General features: G+C 29.8%; 2 protein-coding genes across 2 annotated transcripts in view; both read left to right on the top strand.

The window, feature by feature from the left end:
* LOC117172448 (ejaculatory bulb-specific protein 3-like) overlaps positions 1-16,773 on the top strand; it is a 21,150-nt gene extending 4,377 nt beyond the window's left edge. The window contains exons 3-5 of the mRNA XM_033360392.1: positions 902-1,089; positions 11,845-11,980; positions 16,405-16,773. Coding sequence (XP_033216283.1) covers positions 902-1,089; positions 11,845-11,980; positions 16,405-16,601 — 521 coding nt within the window. The 3' untranslated portion in view covers positions 16,602-16,773. The remainder of the gene's footprint in view (positions 1-901; positions 1,090-11,844; positions 11,981-16,404) is intronic.
* Positions 1,520-4,789, top strand: LOC117172447 (protein sneaky-like). Its single transcript, XM_033360391.1, has 7 exons — positions 1,520-1,837; positions 1,902-2,117; positions 2,282-2,583; positions 2,659-2,846; positions 2,930-3,456; positions 3,524-4,175; positions 4,243-4,789. Exons 1-6 carry the CDS (start codon positions 1,556-1,558, stop codon positions 4,169-4,171), a joined length of 2,163 nt encoding a protein of 720 aa, XP_033216282.1. The 5' UTR covers positions 1,520-1,555; the 3' UTR covers positions 4,172-4,175; positions 4,243-4,789.
* Positions 16,774-20,962: the final 4,189 nt, after the last annotated feature.

Raw genomic sequence — 20,962 nt, 5'->3', positions numbered from 1 at the left:
TAATATTACAAGATAAAAATTCCAGAAATTTATTATTTCTGTGGACAAAAATATTGCTCCACCATATTAACATCATTTAGGACTTTCCAAAAAACATGAAAACTCTGTTTATTATGCAAATTATTGTTTTAACAGAATCTTAATAGATAATCTTAAGCAAAACATAATATTGCTTTCTGCGGATTCAAAATTATCAGCAAATTTTTTTCTAAAGATATAGTAAATGAAACTGATGTTGTTTCTGAATGGAAAATAGAAGAATTGTAAAAAGCTAATTTATGCAATTTTTTTAGCCATTTTTTTGTGATTACCATATGTAAACAGCGATTTGTCTACTGTATGAATAGTGCAGTATATACATTTCTTGTTCTACACTACGAAATTTAAACAATTATGATTTATGAAAGATTCAAACTAGATCAGAGCCTAATTGATGAAAATTATGTTTTAAAAATAGAGTTTTTTGAGCTCTTTAGATTAAAAAAATATTTATTTCTCTGTTTATAGTTTTATGTGGCTTATTAAAAAAAGAAATTTTGTGCTTTTTCTTGAGTAATTTAGGAGAGAATACTACATCTTTAAAATATTTTGTTTCTATAATTTTCCAAACTACGATATAAAAAAATTTTTATTCATTATCTTTAGTTTTTAAATTAAATTATTAAAGTAATCACTGTGAACAGTTATCACCACAAAGAATACTACATGTAATAATATTTTTTTTAGCAAAAGAATTATTTCAGAGTTTAAATTTCGTGCAGTCTCTTCAAACAATATATGCACAGTATTTGTTGAAAAAAAATAAAAGACTGAAATAAAATGTTTAAAATACATAATTAATACTGAAAAATATAAATATACGTAAATTAAAAAAAATTCTAAATTACCATTTCTTTTTCAGCTGTACTTCCTGATGCTCTGGCCACCGAATGCGTCAATTGCACTGAGAAACAGAAGAAAGGCTCAGAGAAAGTAATCCAATTTTTATCCGACAAAAAACCTGAAATTTGGAAACAACTTTTGGACAAGTACGACAAAGACGGATCATACAGGGCAAAATATGGAGAGCATGCTAAGAAAATTGGAGTTGTCGTTTAAATTCAGAACAACAAGATGAGACCCTTCGGATTTCCAAGCGATTGGAGTCTCGACAACCTTTTTTACCTCCGCCTTGATCACACGTGTTTTTGACACCAGTCTCGTTCATTAGGACAACCAGCCTGTTCTTTTAAGTTGTTATGTATTTAATTATTATTACTTTTATTTTTCTGTACATTTGTATACGAAGCGTGCACACGAAGTATAAATTAATAAAGCTCTAATTCTAAAAATCTCTCATTATCAGTTCTTTTTTAATCTGCTGCAAGTCTGGTGTAGATCTCCTTAAAAAAATCTCTTCGCTGGACATCAACGATCTCAATTTGATTTGATAATTTTAACTGATAATATAAAAATTAACACAAAACAAAAGAGAAACAGTTTTTTGTTAACTGTCACAAAGGCTTCCTAACCATTTAATTTTATTTTTATTAATTAAACTGTTAAATGAATATAAATGGAGCATCTTAATCGAACTGGTCAAGTCGCAGAACTTTGTCTTGAAAAATGTATGAAAACTTATTTGAAAAAATGTCCAACTTTGTTTCACGTTTGTTATGATCCAATTGGTACTCATAAGAAGAAAAGAGCCGCTATTGGATTTATCTTTGGATTTTGTATGGGGTTCTTGTTGTATGAGTTTGTCATTGTTGATCTTCAGTTTGACCAACGTACTAGTCTTCTTTTGGGAGCTATTATCATGACGATGCTTTCTCTTGGATGTGCTGCTTCAATACAGGTTACTTTTAATTTTAATCATTTTTTCAATCAAAAAACCCAAACAAGAGTTGAAACCAAAATAGGTCCGATGTATCAGCCTTTTGACGATTCCAGCCTTTTGTGGTCGATCTGGTCGGAGTGTATTGAAGACTTTGGTCCTTGGCTACATAATTGCGGGTCCAATTTTCAATTTGACCTACAATGCAAAAGAAGTAGTGAGAACCTTTTCTTGCACCACTCAACTAACGTATAATCTGACAAAAACTAGATTAGACCTGATGTTCAAACCATTCAAAGAGGTGAAAACCAAAAATATTTCTTTTTAATTTAAATTTTTTATCATCAATGTTCTTTCACCTCGCGGTTTCATTCTTCCATGCGACCTTGGAAAATTAAATCTTATGATAGGGATTTGGTAAATTAAATCTTTTCAGGCGTTTTTAATAATTATTTCTTCTGTTAGGCTCTTTTAAATATGAAAGCGGATGCTGATGAAGTGAGGGACATCTTGACATCGGTGAAAGAACTCACACTGCCTATAGTTGAGGAAATCGAGGGAGAGGAGGAAATGAGGCGCTTAAAGGAGGAAAATGATTATTTGGATGATTTACAAAATGAAACGAGGAGGAGTGAAGAAATTGAGGAAAAAAGTCTCAAAAAACTGTCAAAAGCTAAATCAGAAGGTGATATTTATGAAATAAAATATAAAGCTAAAATTGAGGCTCGCTGTGAAGAACAACTAAGTCGAGGCTCTGAAAGATGCAGGTATGGTCTTATGTTTCTAAGTGATTAGTTAATCGGTAAATTTTTATCCGCTAAGGATATAAAAACCCTTTTCAGAGAAATGTTCGCTGATGCCTTTGATACATGTGAGAAAAAGGTTACAAGGGCAGCAGCTTGGTTGCTTTGTTGGCCGATGAAATTGAACTTTGTGTGCAATATAGTTCAGGCTTTAGGTGGGTCAAGCATTTGTGATCCAGACGGAAAAATCGATCCTGGGATTGGAGAAGGATATGCGGCCTTAAAAGGTACAGATCAATTCTTATTAGATTTTTATCGAAATCAAAATATCTGATTTTTCCAACTCATCTTTCCGAACCTCTGTGTCTAGATTCTAAGAAGAAGCTTAGTGAAAATATGAAGGAAGCAACTCTTCAATTCAAGGTTGAAATAGCTCCAGTTGTTCTTGATGTTCATGGAGCAAGTGATACAGCCAAGGCTATCATGCACGATTTCAGTTTGAGGAGAAAAATATTTGACAACATCATCACTATACTCAAAAGGAGTCTAGCCTTTATATTCCTTAAGATTATTCTCAGTGCTCAGAAGTACCATGACAAATTCCTAAACGAAATAGAATTTGACAACGTTTATGTAACTCCATACTTTCGTAAGATTGATGCCAGAAGAAAAGTCAGAGGAAGCTTTACTCTACTACCCCTAAAGAAAAGTGAGAGACGTAGCTTCGTAGATCCTTACAGAATGAAGCAGAACAAGCTAGAGAAAAAGAACCTCATTGGCCAGACAGTTAAACTCATTTTGGAAATGATCACTGCGACTGCTTTTGTGCTCCTTGATAAGCTCTTTTTTGAAACCCTGGATCTCGTTAGGAGACATGCTTATCTGGAATACACCCAGGTTGAAGAATTTCTATATTTTGTTTCATAGATCTAATTCCTCTTGTTAAACCCAATCTTGGACACAGGCAGGTCACCACGACATGTCCCTGGAAGTTCGGGGAACCGGAGTGATAGCATCTTTGATCAGAAGTGTCATCCGTAGTTTCAACATTAAGAAGCGAATAAAGATGGTAGTCACTAACGAGGCCTGTCTTCCTCAGCCCAAAAAGCTCTCTAACTACATCCTCCTTAAGATCTATGGCACCTATCTAGGCGTATGGCTCATGCTTTTAGGTACAGCTTACACCCAGCGAACGAGAAGGATCATTTGCTCTTTCTTCTACAGAAAAAGAGAAAAGCGTCGTGTTCTCTATCTGTATAATGAAACCATACGACGTCGCGTCGGCTACTTCAGGTTCATGAAGGCAAAAGTGAAGAACCTTGTAAGGGCTCATCGTCTGGAACAAAATATGAGTCCTTGGCTGGCGCTACTAAATAGATATCCAAACCTTTGTGGATGGCTTCAGTTTTTTGCTTGTTCTCGAGAAAAGTGCCTTATTTGTGAAGAGAGGGAAACAAAGAAAGGCCCAGAGTTTAGGAGGTGTACTACTCCTGGGTGTCCTTTTGTTCACTGCCAGGAGTGCTGGAGAGATGTGGGGGAGATTTGCTTAGCATGTGCGGATTTACCGGAGGGCGAATCTGAGGATTATGATACGCAGGATCAGGAACTTTGAAAAGGTAAATCTTTTGATACAATTTTTGGAATTCTAGTGCTTTATCAAGTAGATTATTTCCACCATTGTAGTACGATACATGGTCTGTAACATCAATCTCAATCATCAACATTAGCAGCCACAATATCCCTTGAGCAATATTCATCAGCCCCAAACCCCTAATAAGGATCAGCAATAACATCATTAAAAACAATTATCTACTGTAAAATAATGTTTGAACCCATCAGGAATATAGTTTGTAAAAATCATCATCAACCACATTAACTCAAACAATTTTGAAAAGAACTTCTAACCAGATTAGCCACATCTTTAATTAATGTTTTCCACAAAAACAATGTTGGACCATATCAGTTTTGAAAATTATAATCCACCTTATTAACAATTTCATGAACAAGCTCCAGATTCCATAATAATACCAATTTGGAATTAATAGATCCGCGAAAACTATTACTACCTGTATTATTTCCAACAATAAATTTTTTCCCAAGAAGATTGCCCACAATTTAACAATAATTTTCACAAAAATCACCATCATGATCATCATCGACAAACTCGCTCCTAAAAATACATCATCTATAGTAGACTTCACTAATAACACATTTTATTAGAATCATCATTATTAGAGATCCTCTACCCAGTGGGGAAAAAATTAAGGATGTCCTAGACACGTATTTTGGACATCGCTAGGACGTCTTTTGGAATATGTCCTTTGGACATCCCATGGATGATCTTAGGTCGTATAATGTCAGTACGAAACATATCCCGTGATCGTCCTATGTCTTTAAGACGTCTTTAAGACATTTCTAGGATATTAGACGTCTTAGGGACGTTGATTGGACTGACATTGGACGTCCTAGGAACATCCCAAGGACGTTCTTGGAATTTTCATGATTTTGTGCCCACTGGGTAGGTAGAGTTAAGATACGAATTCACACAGGCTCACATAGATTAAATATAGATAAACTATAGCTCACATAGATAAACTTATTCGACCAAAAAAAAAGAATTTTCCAAAAATACCTGAATTTTCAACTAGAAAAGTACAAAAAGTTAAAAAATCGAATAGTTAAATTTTCAGTTAAAATAATTAAAATTTTAAACCGAAAAATCTTTTAAGCAAATCAGATACATTTTCAAGTAAAAAACTGAACTTTCAATTAAAATTATGAATCTCCAATAAAAAATACTTTTAATCAAATAGTTGAATATTCAACTATGAATAATATTTTTTGCCAAAAAGACGATTTTTAAACAAAATACATGAACTTTTAACTAATAAAGATACACTTTCAACCAAAAATGGAATAGTTATATTTTTAGTTAAGAAAATTAATTTTCAACTAAAAAAAAATAATTTTCTACTATAATGAGGAATCCTCAACCAAAAAGATTAATTTTCTACCAAGATGGTAGAATTTTTAACTAAAAAGGTAAATTTTATATTTTAAACCAAAGGTGAAATAGTACATTTTCTGTAAAACAATTAATTTTCAATCGATAATGACGAATGTTCAACGAATAGTTCAATTTTAAACTAAAAAAATATGATACAAAAATTGCTACTAAAATGATCATTCTTCAAGCAAAAAGATGAATTTTCGAGCAAAAATGTGAATTTGAACAAAAATTATGAATTTATTCTACAAAAAAAATGAATTTTTAACTAAATTGTTGAACTTCTAACCATAAAGATACATTTTTTACCAAAAAGGACGAATCTTTAACTAAAAGTATGAAATTTCAACAATTTCAATGAAAATTATCAATCTTTACCCCAAAAATTGAATTTTCTAACCAAATGGTGGAACTTCTAATAAAAAAAGGTTAGTTTTCGAGCAAAAAAGTGGAATCGTCAACAAAATATACAAATTTTTATCCAAAAAGATTAATTCTCAACGAAAATTATAAACCTTTTCCCAAAAAAATGAATTTTTAACGAAATACTTCGATTTCTAACTATAAAGATAAATTTCCAACCAAGAAGATTATTTTTCTGTCTAAAACTCGAATTTTCAACAAAATAAATAAATTTTCAGTCACTGAAATAAATTTTTAATGAAAATGGTGAATATTTCACCGAACATAATGATTTTTGAAGTAAAATATTAAATTTTTAAATAACAAATTGAATTTCTAACCAAAACGATAAATTTTTAGCCATGAAGATTAATTTTCGACAACAAAAGACGAATGAGAAATTACATTAATATTTAATCAAACTGTTAAATTTCGAACTAAAAAATATCATTTTTAAGCCAAAAATCAAATAGTTAAATTTTTAGTTAGAAAAATTGTTTGTATCAAAAACAAACTAAATTTTAATAATTACCTTAATATGAACTTTTAACCAAATAAATGAATTTTTAACCAAATCATTGAATTTTCAACTAAAAAAAGATTGCTTTTCAACCAAAAATTGAATATGTTAATTTTTAGTTTTCAGTCAGAAAATGAATAATTTTGAACCAAAGATATACATTTTTAATCAAGAATATTAATGTTTCATACAAAATATGCATTTTGAATTAAATATGTAAATGAATTTTCAACTATAAAAGATTACTTTTCAACTATAGGTCGAATAATTACATTGACATTTAAAAAAATTAATTTTCAGTCAAACAAAGAACGAGTATTCAACCAAATATTGTAACCAAAAAGATTAATTTTCTACCAAAAAACACTAATTTTAACAAAATATATGAATATTCAGAAAAAAATCAATTTTGAACTAAAAATGGAACCAACAAAATTAATTTTTAACAATAAAGTTAAACTTTTTACTAAAAAAATAAATTATGTACCAAAGATTTTTCAACCAACAAGATTAATTTTCTTCTGAAAAAGGCGAATTTTCATAAAAATGTATGATTTTTAAACCAAAATAATAACTTTTAAACACAAAATGGAATAGTTTATTTTTTGTTTTTCTAAATATTTATATTTTCATATATTTCATACAGTTTGGATATATTTATATTTCATGGTGTATTTTCGCGCATTTTATTCTATAAAATTGTAAATTCATTGTAAAATTGGTTTAAAAATCGCGCGCTTTTCATCATTTCTGGTTCCGGTTTAATCCTAGCGAATCAAAACAGTGGGAAGCTGTGACACAACTCTACCTAGCCTAGAGGATCTCTAATTATTATTATTATTATTATTATTATTATTATTATTATTATTATTCCCAAAGTTGCTATCAAAAGCAAAGTTCTGAAGAAGTTAGCCCGACTACTGGCCCAACTCTGAGCCAACATCGTCCCAGAGGTCGGCAGAAAGGGATTTAAAAATTCTTTTTAATGAAAAGAGAAAAAAAATTATAAATGAATTTCAAAATATTTCAAGTGATTTTAAAGAAGTTTAAAATATTTGAGAAGAATTAAAAAAGCAACAGAATTTTCAAGAGATTTTAGGGACTTTAAAATACTTTTTATGAGTCCAAGAGATTTTTAGTGATTTTGAGGGATTTTGTGCCATTTCACTGGATTTAATATGGTTTAAAAAGTGAGTAGAGGAATTTAAAATTTTAGAAAGCATTTTGATTGGTTTAAAAAAAATCAAAAGAGTTTAAGGATTTTCATGTAATTTAAAAATATTTTTAAGTATTTAAACAGACTTTCAGGAATTTCAAAGGATTTAACCTTCCTGATTTTTCCGTATTTTTCTTAGTTTCATCATTATAATCATAATAGATTATGTCTACCAAAAACTACCATTCCATTTGGTTTTTAAAAGTTATTTTGATTAGTTGAGAATTTAGGTATTTTTATGAAAAATCGTCGTTTTTAGGAGAAAGTTAATCTCATTAATTGAAAATTTAACTATTTTGTTACAATTTTCTTTTCTGGGTTAAACAATAATTTTTTCAATTGAAAATTTAACTGTTCCATTTTTAGTTCAAAATTTATCTTTTTTTAGCTGAAGCTTAATGTATTTCGTTAATATTAGTTCTTTTTTTGTTAGAAAAATAATGTTCTTGGTTAAGATGATTTGTTGAAAACTCGTTCTTTGTTTCATTGAAAATTAATTTCTTAATGTAAATCTAAATATTCGACATTTGGTTGAAAAGGGATCTTTAACCATCAAAAATTCAACTATGTGGTTAAAAATTGATATAATTTGTCCAAGGTTAATTTTTTTTTTATATAGAAAATTAATGTTTGTGGCTGCAAATTCAGTTTCTTCGGCGAATGATTCATCATTTTTGCTAAAAATGAATTTCTTTGGTCGGAAATTGATTTATGTTTATGGAAATTCGTCTTGTTTGTTTGAAAAAAAAGTTTTAACTGAATATTTAGCTATTTAATGTTTGATTTCAAATTTACATTTTGAAAATTCAACTTTTTTTTTTAATAAATACATATTTATTTTATTTATTTATTTTTTTTTTAAAAAATACATATTTAGTTGAAAACGCGTCTTTTTTGGTAAAACATTAACATTCTTGATTAAAAATGTAATTCTTTGGTTGAAAATTCAACTATTTCGTGGAAAATTCATTTTTTGATAAAGATCACTTTTTTGTTTGTTAAAAACTGAACTAATTTGTTGAAAAATTTTTCTTTGTAACTTGAAAGTAATTTCCATGACTAAAAAAAACATGTTCAATTTATGTTAACGAGTATTCTTTTTTTAATTAAACATTCAACTATTTGGTTAAAAATTCATGTATTTTGTTTTTTTTGTCAATTGAAAAGTTAACTATTTAATTGAAAATCAATTTAATTTGTCAAAAGTTAATTTTTTTGTAGAAAATTAATCTTCGGGTTTGAAAATTCATCTTTTTCGGTAGAATATTAATCTTCTTTGCTACAATCATCTTTTGGGTTAAAATTTCATTTTTTATTTAAAAATGCAATATTTTTCTCAAAAATTCATTTTTTATGCTAAAAGATTAATTATTTTTGTTAAAAATTTATTACTGTGATTGAAAATTCATTTATAATGTTGAAATTTCCTCTTTTTGGTAGATAAATAATCTTCTTATTTGGAAATTCATCTTTATATGGTTAGAAATTTAACTATTTGGTTAAAAATTCAGTGTTTGAGGTAAAGATTTATAATTTTTCTTAAAAATGTGTCTTTTTGGGTAAAAATTTATCTTTCTGTTTGAAATTTTATCCATTTTTTTTAAAGATTTATGTTTTTTTTTATAATAAAATTGATCTTTTTGGTTAGAAGTTCAACCAATTTGTTAAAAATTAATTTTTTTTGTAGAAAAATTGATCATTTTCGTTCAAATTCATCTTTTTGTTCGAAAATTTATGTTTTAGTTAATAAATCATCTATTGGGTTAAAAAAATCACCTTTTGACTTAAAGATTTCGTAGACATTTTTTTTATTTATGTTTTTTAGTTTAAAATTGAACTATTTCGTTAAAAAATCATCATTATCGGTTGAAAATAAATTTTTTATTGAATATGTACTATTTCACCTTTATTTTTAAAATATAAAATTCACCTTAATTTTAGTACAAGATTCGACTTTCTTAGTAGAAAATGAATCTTTTTTATAAACAAATGCATATTTTGATCATTTTTTTATGAAAAGACTTGATCTTTTTGCGGAATCAACTTAAAATGTTTTTGCTAAGATTCTTTGCTAAAATATTTTTCATAGTAACCAAAAAATTCTAATTATTTAAACAATTTTTATAAACAAAGGCACGTTTTTACAATTTTTTTATGAAAAGGCTTGATTTTCTTCGGAACCAACTTAAAATGTTTAGCCTAAGACTCCTTGATATCATATTTTTTATAGTGACCAAAAAATGTTAATTATGCAAACAATTTCTATAAACAAATGCGCATTTTTACCATTTTTTTCATTAATAGGCTTGATTTTTTTGCGGAATTAATTCGAAACATCTTGCAAAAGAATCTATGATATAATATTTTTATTAGTGACAGAAAATGTTCATTATCTTAACGATTTTCATAAACAATTACACATTTTGATCATGTTTTCATGAATAGGTTTGTAGATAAATGTCTCAGATGTAGATTTTAACTTGATAGATTTAAAGATTTTAGTTTATGTGATGAGTGGATCACGTGACCAGATTCATACCTTATTGCCACTTTTTTTATTTCCCAACTTATTATCACAAGAAATGCCACATCGAGTTAAAAATTTGGGATACTAAATAAAGAAGCACTAAGAATGGTGGTTTCGAATTAATTCCGCAAATAATAAACAGTTTTTAGGTCACTATGAAAAATATGCTAGAAAGGAGTCTGACAAAACATTTTAAGTTGATTCCGAAAAAAATCAAGCAAAAAATAAAAAAATTGTCAAAATGTGAATTTGTTTATAAAAATTGTTTAAATAATTGGCAATCATTAGCTAAACTTAACTTATTGTAAACGTACATCATTATCTAATATACATTATACAAAAGCTTTGGGTCAAAATTAGTTAATCATTACAAATCACGAAAAAATGACTTCTGTTAATTAATTTGTTTATAACATTTTAAAAAAATGTGTTGTTACTCTAACCCACTACTAAATTATTTGTAGTTAGTTTTAACTTTGATTTGTGACCTTTTTTAATGCATTTTAAAGTCTTAGAAGAAATAGTGTCATGGGAAAGTTTAGCAACAAAAAGTTGTAAGTTTGTTGTTGAATAACAAATTTCCGTTAAAACAAAATAAAAATTGCACAGTTATATGTTATACCTGGAAGCCTATCAGTGAATTCTAAAAAATAAAAGTCAAAATCCGTTAAGAATTGCACTGTCAGTCGATTTTTGTCCAAAAAATGCGCCGTGTCTGCGGTTGTCACTGAGGCGAGCACTCAAGCGTGACCAAACAAAAGCCCGACATCGGCACTATATAAGAGTTTCACTGTAATTATAATGAAATCCTCTTTTTTTATAATTCTCCATCATACACTTCATCTTGATAATGTTAGACAATAGACATGTTTCTAATATTCTTATATTCAATCATATAATGGATAAAAAAATAGAATATGATGATACAATGCAATAGACAATAAAACAACATGTATATAGTATTCTGTCAAATAAGAATGAAGAAAGGATGAAATACTACACACTATAATATTTTGGCCCATACCTAATATTTAAACTCAACAACTCCATACATTCCGGTTCATGGTCAGCAAATCTGGTGCAATCCATCAGAAAAAGAAGCATCCCTATAAATCTCTTATCCATCATCACTATAAATCTTCATCAGAACCATCTATCAAGAACTCCATCCTGATCAGCATGTTATCTTCGATTGAGGCAGAATATAAAAATGTTGATCGGCTTCCTCTCGGCACGAAATCTCTTACCTAAGAAGATAAATACTAATCTAGTCGATGCAACTAAATCACAATCTACAAGCACGATAACGAGCTTCCTATCTATACTAATGGGACCAGAAATTATGGAAGATCGCAATGTGGTTCATTCGCCATGCACGAGAGCACAAGAGGCGTCTCTAATTCGTCGGAAATCGCGTGCGAGAGTAATTCAGGGTGATTTGCTTGTTGAGCTATGATCACTGTCGTGGCTCTAACGAGGCATGACACGAACTTATAAAAAATATCAGCTAATAAGGAGGCGACAGTCTAGAGAAAATGGCTTTTCTATCAAGTTCAGTCAACATGAGGACAAGCATCCTTTTCCTTCTTTTGGTCATTTTCACCAATGCAGAGGAGGAGCACAAGTACACTACTAAGTATGATAATATCAATGTGGATGAGGTACTAAAAAGCGAGAGGCTCGTTACCAACTACGTGGGATGTTTTCTTGATAAAAATCCTTGCACCCCCGATGCTGCTGAACTCAAAAGTGAGAATAATATTCATTTTGGTTTCCTCATTCACTTATTACTTTTTTTTACATTTACGGATATTGAAATTATTATTCGAATTAAAAAAATTCTATTTTGAATTATTTGAAAACCTCTCATTATGTCGGCATGAAAATCAATTATCGTTTTATGTCTGCTTTTGGGGTATGCGGAAGAGTTATGATGTCATATCAGGATAATCCGTGATTTTTTCAAATTTTTAGATATCACTTTTTGTCACAAAAAAGGGGTTAAAGGTTTTAAGATTTTTAAGAATTACAAAATGATAAAGTAAGATGATGCAATATCAACATTATTAAAATTTGTAATTTTTTTTAATTAGAAAAGTACAGATAAGTAGTAAACGAGACATAAAATTGTTTGTGGACATTTTTTGAAATTAGTATTCCTTTAACCAAATGCAAAAAACTGTAATTTTTATGATATTGTAAAAATTCTAAAGCTGATAAAAAATTATGTTTTCTAAAATCTGATTTTTTTAGTATTATTCTTTATCGAATACAATATGCATAGGAAATGTGCGATCAGTTTGACACCCAGAGAACATTTTTATATTTTCAAATTTGAAACACTTGGAACTTTTCTGAGGCGGATAAAAATCTTAAAAATTTATTTAAAAATTATGGATTCTCCTGATTGGATACTTTTTATTATTTCTCCTCACCTGCAATTTCTGTTTCAGACACTAATAAAGCTTAAAAATTAAAAACAATTATTCAAAAATCTAAAAGTAAATATTGGGATTAAAAAATGTAAATGTTGTCATACACACACACGCGCGCGCGCATATATATATATATATATATATATATATATATATACATATATACGTAAACATATACATATACATACATATGTGTATATATATATTATTTATTTACTAGAGAAAATCAAAGTTGTAGACAAAATCTGTTCATTTTTGAAGTACAATAAATGATAGAGATTTGCATAACTTAAACAATTTGTCTTTACCGAAAAAATCATAAATTATTGCAAATAAAATACTGTATTATTTTCTTATTTTGGATTAGGCTCAATATTTATTTTAAAAAATAGATGAATTTAGTAGTAGACACAAATATCGGATGAAATTGCACTATTAAAGGGGGAGGGTCGGTAAGGCCGGTTTTTGGCCTAATTTATTTTTGGACCAAAAAATCTGAAAAAATCATGGTAGTATCTTATAAGTATCCCGAGTCGATTGCGCGCTAAACGGACTACCCTTCACCCCCCAGCCACCCCTACAAATATAGGAAACACCACTACCCACCAACTGTATTTTCGAGAGATTTGACACTCTTAAACATGTATTCTGAGGTTAGCTCGGGTTTACTATGGTTTTCGGGGTCGCCGAATACAAATCTGGCGTCCTTTGACCTTTATCGCGTCAGGTTAAAGGTCATGACCTGACGCGATAAAGGTCAGCGGACACCAGGTTCGTAATCAACGACCCCAAAAACCTATAACATATTTTTTAAAAAATTTTTTACCGTTTTTTCTCGATTTGACCTTCAAAGGACCTTCAAATGACCTTGAACCTGAAGCGATAGAGTTCAACGGATGCCAGATTCGTAATTAGCGACTCCAAAAACCTATAACGTATTTTTTTGGATTTTTTTACCGTTTTCTCTCGATTTGACCTTCCAATGACCTTGAACCTGACGCGATAAAAGTCAAAGGACGCCAGATTTGTATTCGGCGACCCCGAAAACCATAGTAAACTCGAGCTAACCTCAGAATACATGTTTAAGAGTGTCAAATCTCTCGAAAATACAGTTGGTGGGTAGTGGTTTTTCCTATATTTTGAGAATTTTTCCCAAAACAACTTTGTGCAAATTCCATAACGATATCGGTAATTTTCCAGAGTTCAGGGAATTTTGTCAAACAATTTTTCTGTAAAATTGCCTAATTATTTCGGTAAGTTTATTTCATATTTTGACCATTTTCCCCCAAATAACTTCGGGATAATTCCATTACAATTTCGGTAATTTTTCCAGTGTTTAGGGAATTTCCCCGAAAAGGAGTTGGTGAAAATTTTCTAATGAATTCGGTAATTTTGTTACATATTTCAGGAATTTTTTAACATATTTTTAAAATTTTCCTAAAAGTAACGAGGGGAAAATTCCACAATTATTTCAGTAATTTTTTCAGTAGTTGAATAATTTTTCAGAAAATAATTTTGGACGAATTTCTTAATGATTTCCGTAATTTTTAAAAATACATTGGGATTTAACACAAATTAACTTCGGGAAAATTACACAACGATTTCGGTCATTTTTCCAATGTTTAGGGAGTTTTCCCAAAAAGAAGTTCGGGAAATTTTCCTACCAATGTCGCAATTTTATTACATATTTTGGAAATTTTTTCAAAAATGACTTCGGGAAAATTCCAAAACGATTTCGATAATTTTTACAAAGAATTTCGGAAATTTTAGATAAAATCGTCAATTTTTAAACATTTTAGGCAACAAATGTTAAAGAATTATACGTGAATTTAAATTTTCATACCAATATATTTTCTTGTTTCAAAACTTCGGCATTTTCTTGTAAATGTGTCTCTCGATATTTTTTAAGATGTTATTTTCCAAAAATGCTAATTAATTCACAGCTTTTTGATTTAAATAGAAGAAAATTATTATTTTCATCTTGGGAAAATGTAAAGATTTAACTCAAATCGACGGCCTTTTTTAATTGAAATCTCGGGAAATATATACGGATCGACGATGTTAAATTTACTGTTTTGTGGAATTATTAATTTTCAGAGTCTCATTTTAATACCCAATATTGTGAATTCAATAATTTTCTAGACTCATTTAATAACCAATTTCTTGCTTCATTTTTTCATTTAAAATAAGCGTCTAAACATTTTTGAATCTGAAATTTAATTGATCTATTTCAATTAAAAATGTCTTTCTCGGTTCGCAAACATTTCTCATAGTCAATAAAATAAAAAATTCGAACTCTTAGGCTAAGCATTTTTCCATTTGAAGAAATGAACCTTAAAAAGCTCTAAATTTTTATTTCCAAATCTTAAGAAATCTAGAAGTTGTTTTTTTTTCCAATTTTAAATTATTTTTGAAGTATTTTCAGAACTGCTATATATTCTGATAAGTAATAAATGGTAAAAAAACAATCTTTTTTATCAAAAATTTTCCATTTCAAACGCTTATAATTTTTAATTGTTCATGACTTCAAGACTGCATTTTGAAATTCTTTGAATTAAAATATCAGCTTCAAGTGAATGGTATCATAATTGAAAAAGATCAAATTTCAACTGATTAATTTAAAAGCTGTTAAAATCGAACTTGGACATATTTTTCTTCTAAATATTTGCAAATTTTCGGTTAAAAAATGAATTCTGCAAAATAGAGTCCTCAACAATAGATTTTTCTCAACATAAATTCGAAAAAAATCGTTAAAGATTTCGGTAATTTACAGTTTTTTAGAGAGGAAATTTTACCGAAAATAATTCTGGGAAAATTCACCTTTCTTCTAATTATGAGTAAATTACCATCTGAGTCAAGCAAAACAGCAAGATATTGTTAACTTAAGTTTCAATTTTAACATAAACCATTACAGTCGTTATTCCTTTGAGCCGAAATTAGTAGCATCCTGCATAAGTTTTGTTATTCAACCTATATTCAAACTCGGAACTGGAACTATTGGATATAAAGCAAATCAAAATAAATGAAATTTTACCTTTCTAAAAATTCTATTTAAATTCTGAAAAATGTAATACGTGTTTTCTGAATGGCCTCTAAGAACAAATATTGTGTTTGGAAATTTTGCATTCGCTTGTAAGTAATTTCATTTGTTGACTGAAATTACTGAGCAATGTTCATCATCTTAGGATAAGTCAATTACGTGGAGCACGAATGTGACGTGCATGTATTCAGAAAGTCGTTTGTAACAACTTGCGTCTTCCTTTCATGGTCGACCACAGTTTTATGAACGACGCTACGCCCCTGTCGAGGGCAAGGCTAAATTAAATGTAAATCGCACAAGGCAATTAAATCCATTGCACAACGTTTGAATTTCAAGCTGTGTAAATTGATTTTTAAAATTGCCTCGTGGAGCGAATTATTAAATGATGCTTAATAATAAACATTATTTTTTAAGAAGAATTTCGCATATAGTTTCTTTATAAAATAAGACAGTATTTTACCAGAGAAAAAAAGTTTTTGAATTGCAAACAGGTCATATTTGCTCAATTGAAATTTGAACTATCCACCTTTCGCGCGCTTTTCTGAGATTCGTTAGAAATTATTACGTCACCAAGTGGCGCAAAAATTTGAAACGATTTTTTCGTTTGTCCATTTGAATCGACAATTAGATAGTTTTTAAGCACATTTTGATAAAGAGCATTGTCGTAACTTCATTTAAATAATAAAAAACATTTTCAGGAAATCTTCCAGATGCTTTGGAAACTGAATGTGCATCGTGCAGTGAAGTTCAAAAGGTAGGTTCGGATAAGTTTTGTGAATTCTTGATTAAAAACCGCAAAGAAGATTGGGATAAACTAGAAGCCAAATACGACCCGTCTGGATCCTACAGAAATAAATATTTGGCTAATAAAGCCCAAGAGGAAAAATCTGAATAAAAATTTGATTTCGGATTTTGGCATTGCACCTGGCGAATGGAGAAGATTTTCAGATATGACAACTTTAGTAATAATTTTGATGTTTTAGTTATTAGAACTATCCAACCAATAACACTACAAATGATTATTCGTACTGTACTTAAAGAATAATTTAGCACTTGATAATTGTAGAGAATAAAAAAATAATTTATTAAAGCCTTTATTTAAATGTTCTTAATTTTAAATATATCAGAGAGAGCAAAGGTTCCATACAATTTACCTAATTCAAATATATATTAATTTTTGATCGATTCTTTCCACTTGCAGGTGGAAAATTGAACAGTAATTCCATATTATCTAATCAAACTTTTTTCAGTGTAGGCTATAAACTGAGAAAAGGAATAAAATGATCAAGTTAAATTATGATAGTGCGAGTTGTTCTGCATCAAAGAAGCAATCTTGAAGTCGTTGCTACTAGTTGCTACCGATTCACGATTTGAGATATTAAAATAATTAAGAAAAAAAATATCAATGTACGAACTTGTTAACTCACAAAGTGGTAGTAAAAAGTAAAATATGTAATCCAAATTCATATAAAGTGTCATAAAACTGTATTGGAGAAGAAAATTATTCCTCTATTAGAAATCTTTATTCGCTTATTTTTTCTTGCAAAACGCTCTTTAACTGGTAATTTCCTTTTCATGCTACTAATTAGTGGGAATTAAATAAATTGCCTTTTATGGAAACAAGTAATTTTCATAAACTAGATACATTATTTTGCAAAACGGTAGAAAGTCTGTAAATTTTTTTATAATTATGTAAATTATGCAAGGCGTGTTAAGTAATTTGATAATAATTTATTTATCCTATTCTATTAATTGTCATTTTGTTTTTCACATTCATCATATTATTCTATTTATTTTTTAATCCTTTTTTTTCAGTTTATCCCGAATTCTCTCAAAGCCGTTACATTTTTTTCATCTTATTTTCATTATTTTTTATGCCAGGACTCTTTATTCTACTTCTATAATTTTTTGTCGCTTCTTATACTATTACTTTTTAGAGTAATTCTGTCTTTTTTGTTCCATCACTTTATCCTGTTCCTGTTTTCAATCATTTAATTCTGATCCATTTCTATTTATGACTTTTTATTCTATTATTCTATCCTTTTCTATCCTACTTTACAATTTTTTCATTTAATTCTAATCTTCTTTCCAATCATTCTATTTTTTTCTAAACCGAGATATTTTCCCCAAACCCCTCCAAATTTCCCAAAGAATGTATAAACTTGGAAAATAAAAGTATTAACTACAGCATGTACTGTTTTACAAATGTACAATTTTATTATTTTATGAGGACCAAAAATGTTGCGCAGTTCGACAACATTTTTAATTCAACTTTTTTTCGATTTGAAAATTCATCTTTTTTTTGTAAAAATTGCACCCTTTTTCAATAAAATAACATCTTCCTGGTTAAATAATAGTATTTCAGTTGAAAATTAACTTTCTTATTAAAAATTCACATTTTTTATGTCCAACATAGATTAAAATTCTGAGACTGCTCTGGTTTTGGGGCTGGTAGTGGCGGGGAACAAACCCGAGAGAGTTCTGCTCGGGATGTAAACGCTTTCGTTTGTTCACGCCTGAGTGACCACGGCTCATCCCCGCAACTCCTTTCACTCCTACTTGCAGCGCGGCATCAATTCTCTCAAGAACTATATCAGGGGGCCCTATCTCAGATTTTCACTGTACAAATCTTAATTAGAACACTTTTCTTTTCGGTACGAAAATTCAACAATTCGGTAGAGACTCAACTATTTGATTGGAAGTTGAACTGAATATGTAATTATTGATTTTTTGTTGAAAATCGATCTTTTTTAATCTAAAATTAAATTGTTTAAAATTGCATGCATTTTGTTAAAAATTCAAAATTGTAGGAATACTCAGCCCTGGTCAGAAACCATTATATTCGAAAAGTATGGGAGGAGTAGTTTGAAACGACTTAATTAACGCTTTAATAATAGGCTACGAACCCTTCTTTGTAGGTGCGCGGCGCCTAATTTTTTTTAGTTTTAGAGAATTTCAAAAAATTTCTAGAAAACTTGAAGGAATAAGTAAAATGGAATGAATTTTTACAGGACTTCTATGGATTTGTATGGATTTTATAAGATTTTATTGGGTCTTAGAGGATTTCAGATATTTTGAACACTTTTAAAGCAATTTTGAAATATGTTAAACATTTAAAAATTACGTATAGGATTTCCAAATATTTAAGGATTACAAACATTTTAAAACAATTTGAAAGGAATTAACATGACTCGATTTTTTTAATTTTAAAAGGTATATTCCCCCTAGCAATTCATTGAAATAGTAAGTTCGCATTAGAAATCAGATTAGTAGAACGCCCTCACTAATGCATTTAGTCACATAAATCTTACTATTGCATTTATTATAACGTCAGAAAATTAAAAATTTATCAGTCAGACACAATGCAACTAATTGCATTGGTAAAATTTCTACTATTTCGAATTTAGAGAGTATTGTATCTTAGATAACAAAAATACAGTGAAAGATCGCCTATTTGAACGGCCTTGAAACGTACACGTTCGATAATTTGAATGCTGGAGGGGCCCCCACCTCTACCACAACCTTCAGGGTTTTTTCCTCAAGCGACGTTCATTGGATGTCCTTGTATCGATGCGCGCACTCTGAGCAACTTTTTCAATTGCGCATGTACTGAAAAGCGCGGGGCTATTTGTAATAAATAAATACTATCAACAATAATACAGATACATATTTTTAACAAATATTCCCTTTTAAAAAATTTGTTAAATGTAATCTAAGAAATAGTTTATTTCTTCAAATCATTTATTATTAATATTATATTACAAGTTTATGCGTTGCAGTTTAAAATAAACCCGTGCTTGTATTTACATGTGCAGTTCAAAAAGTTGGTATCTCTTGACATGAGGCTACATACGCCACTTTGGAGAAAATATTCTAAATGTAAAAGTAAGTTATGAAGGTCTGAATGGTATTATTTTTCAAGTGTAGAATAAATTTGCGCAATTCTGTTTCATCATTTTATCGGTTGAAGATCTGTGAATTTTACTAAATACAAGCAACTGTCCGAAATTTGAGGTTAGAGTACCCGATCTGATACATTAACCTGAAATTTTGCATATTTCATTTTATTTCGTGACACTGAAAGGTTGGAAATCGACGAAATTATGGAATATGACTGAGAAAATATGCTCTACCCTTGAGAAATATTACTATTCGTATATTTATGACTAACTTTTATGCTTAGAATATTTTCTCAAAAACTTGGTATGGATTCCTATGATGCCATGCTAAAGATATTCATTTCAAACCAACGAGGGTTTCCCCCCTCTTCGGTACTCTTTTTCAGTGGTCAGCCACTGATGCGGTGGTGAGCGTACAAGGACTGAGGTGGGAGGTCACGGAACTGTGCGATTTCTAATAACCGTGAATGCGGGATTTCAAATAAGCGAGATTTCAAACAGGCGACGTTTCAATGTAGGGAATTCCGTGATATGATATTTAAAGAATTGCACGATGCGTCGGAAAGTGTACGGTCGTCACTCAGGCGGGAAAGAACAAAAGCTTCTTCATCCGAAACGGCACTCTCTCGGGGTTTGTTCCCCTCCACCGCCAGTCCCCAAACTGACACAGTCTCCAAGTTTTACTCATTTGGAACTTCTTAAATAAGTCTCAGGTCTGTCATTTCAACCTTGACATTTCTGGAATATTTGCTTGCGACGCTATTTGATTGGGGGGGGGGGGGCTGAAGTTTAAAAATTATCTATTCGCAAAGGGTGCAAAAAGAGCTAATTATGATTCTGGGGCGTGATTAGAAATTAGCAGTTTTAGAATTGTGTAATTTTTTACATTATTTCTTTTCCCATTTAGATAATGTAATAATCTGAATAGATTGGTGGTTCAGAATCAACCAGAAGTTAACACACATTCGATATTAAAAAAAAAACGCAATGATGATTAAAAATGTTTGTTTTTATTTTATGAACTCGATGTTATTTGTTTAAACTTTTTTTTAAACTGTTTTGAAATTTGTTTGAATGGCTTTCAGTTTATTTCGATTCTGCAATATGAAATTATGCGTTCAACCGGCCGGCAGCAGGCTGTCGCAACCTGAATTGAATTATTGGATGTAGATTCGGCGGACAAAGGGCCAGAGGTTTGTTTATGGTCCTGTGGCCTGTCCCTCGTGATTCAAACGTACGTCCTTTCATAGCCAGTCACGTGTACGTACTACCTATTAGAGGGAATTTTTTCCCCATCGGGACCCGCGCACTTCTGGGAACCCTATGAGAGATATCTTTGCGTTTGTCCCATACGCTG

This window comes from Belonocnema kinseyi, chromosome 5 (assembly GCF_010883055.1).
Source record: "Belonocnema kinseyi isolate 2016_QV_RU_SX_M_011 chromosome 5, B_treatae_v1, whole genome shotgun sequence".
Taxonomy (NCBI): Eukaryota; Metazoa; Arthropoda; class Insecta; order Hymenoptera; family Cynipidae; genus Belonocnema; species Belonocnema kinseyi.
Note: the sequence above shows the minus strand (reverse complement) of the source record. Positions and strands in the feature narration are given on the sequence as shown.

Excerpts from the sequence above, each read along its gene's own strand:
- LOC117172447 (XM_033360391.1), top strand. The coding sequence starts at position 1,556 with ATGGAGCATCTTAATCGAACTGGTCAAGTCGCAGAACTTTGTCTTGAA. Across the intron at positions 1,838-1,901 it reads GATGTGCTGCTTCAATACAG|GTCCGATGTATCAGCCTTTT; the intron begins GTTACTTTTAAT and ends AAACCAAAATAG. Across the intron at positions 2,847-2,929 it reads AGGATATGCGGCCTTAAAAG|ATTCTAAGAAGAAGCTTAGT; the intron begins GTACAGATCAAT and ends CTCTGTGTCTAG.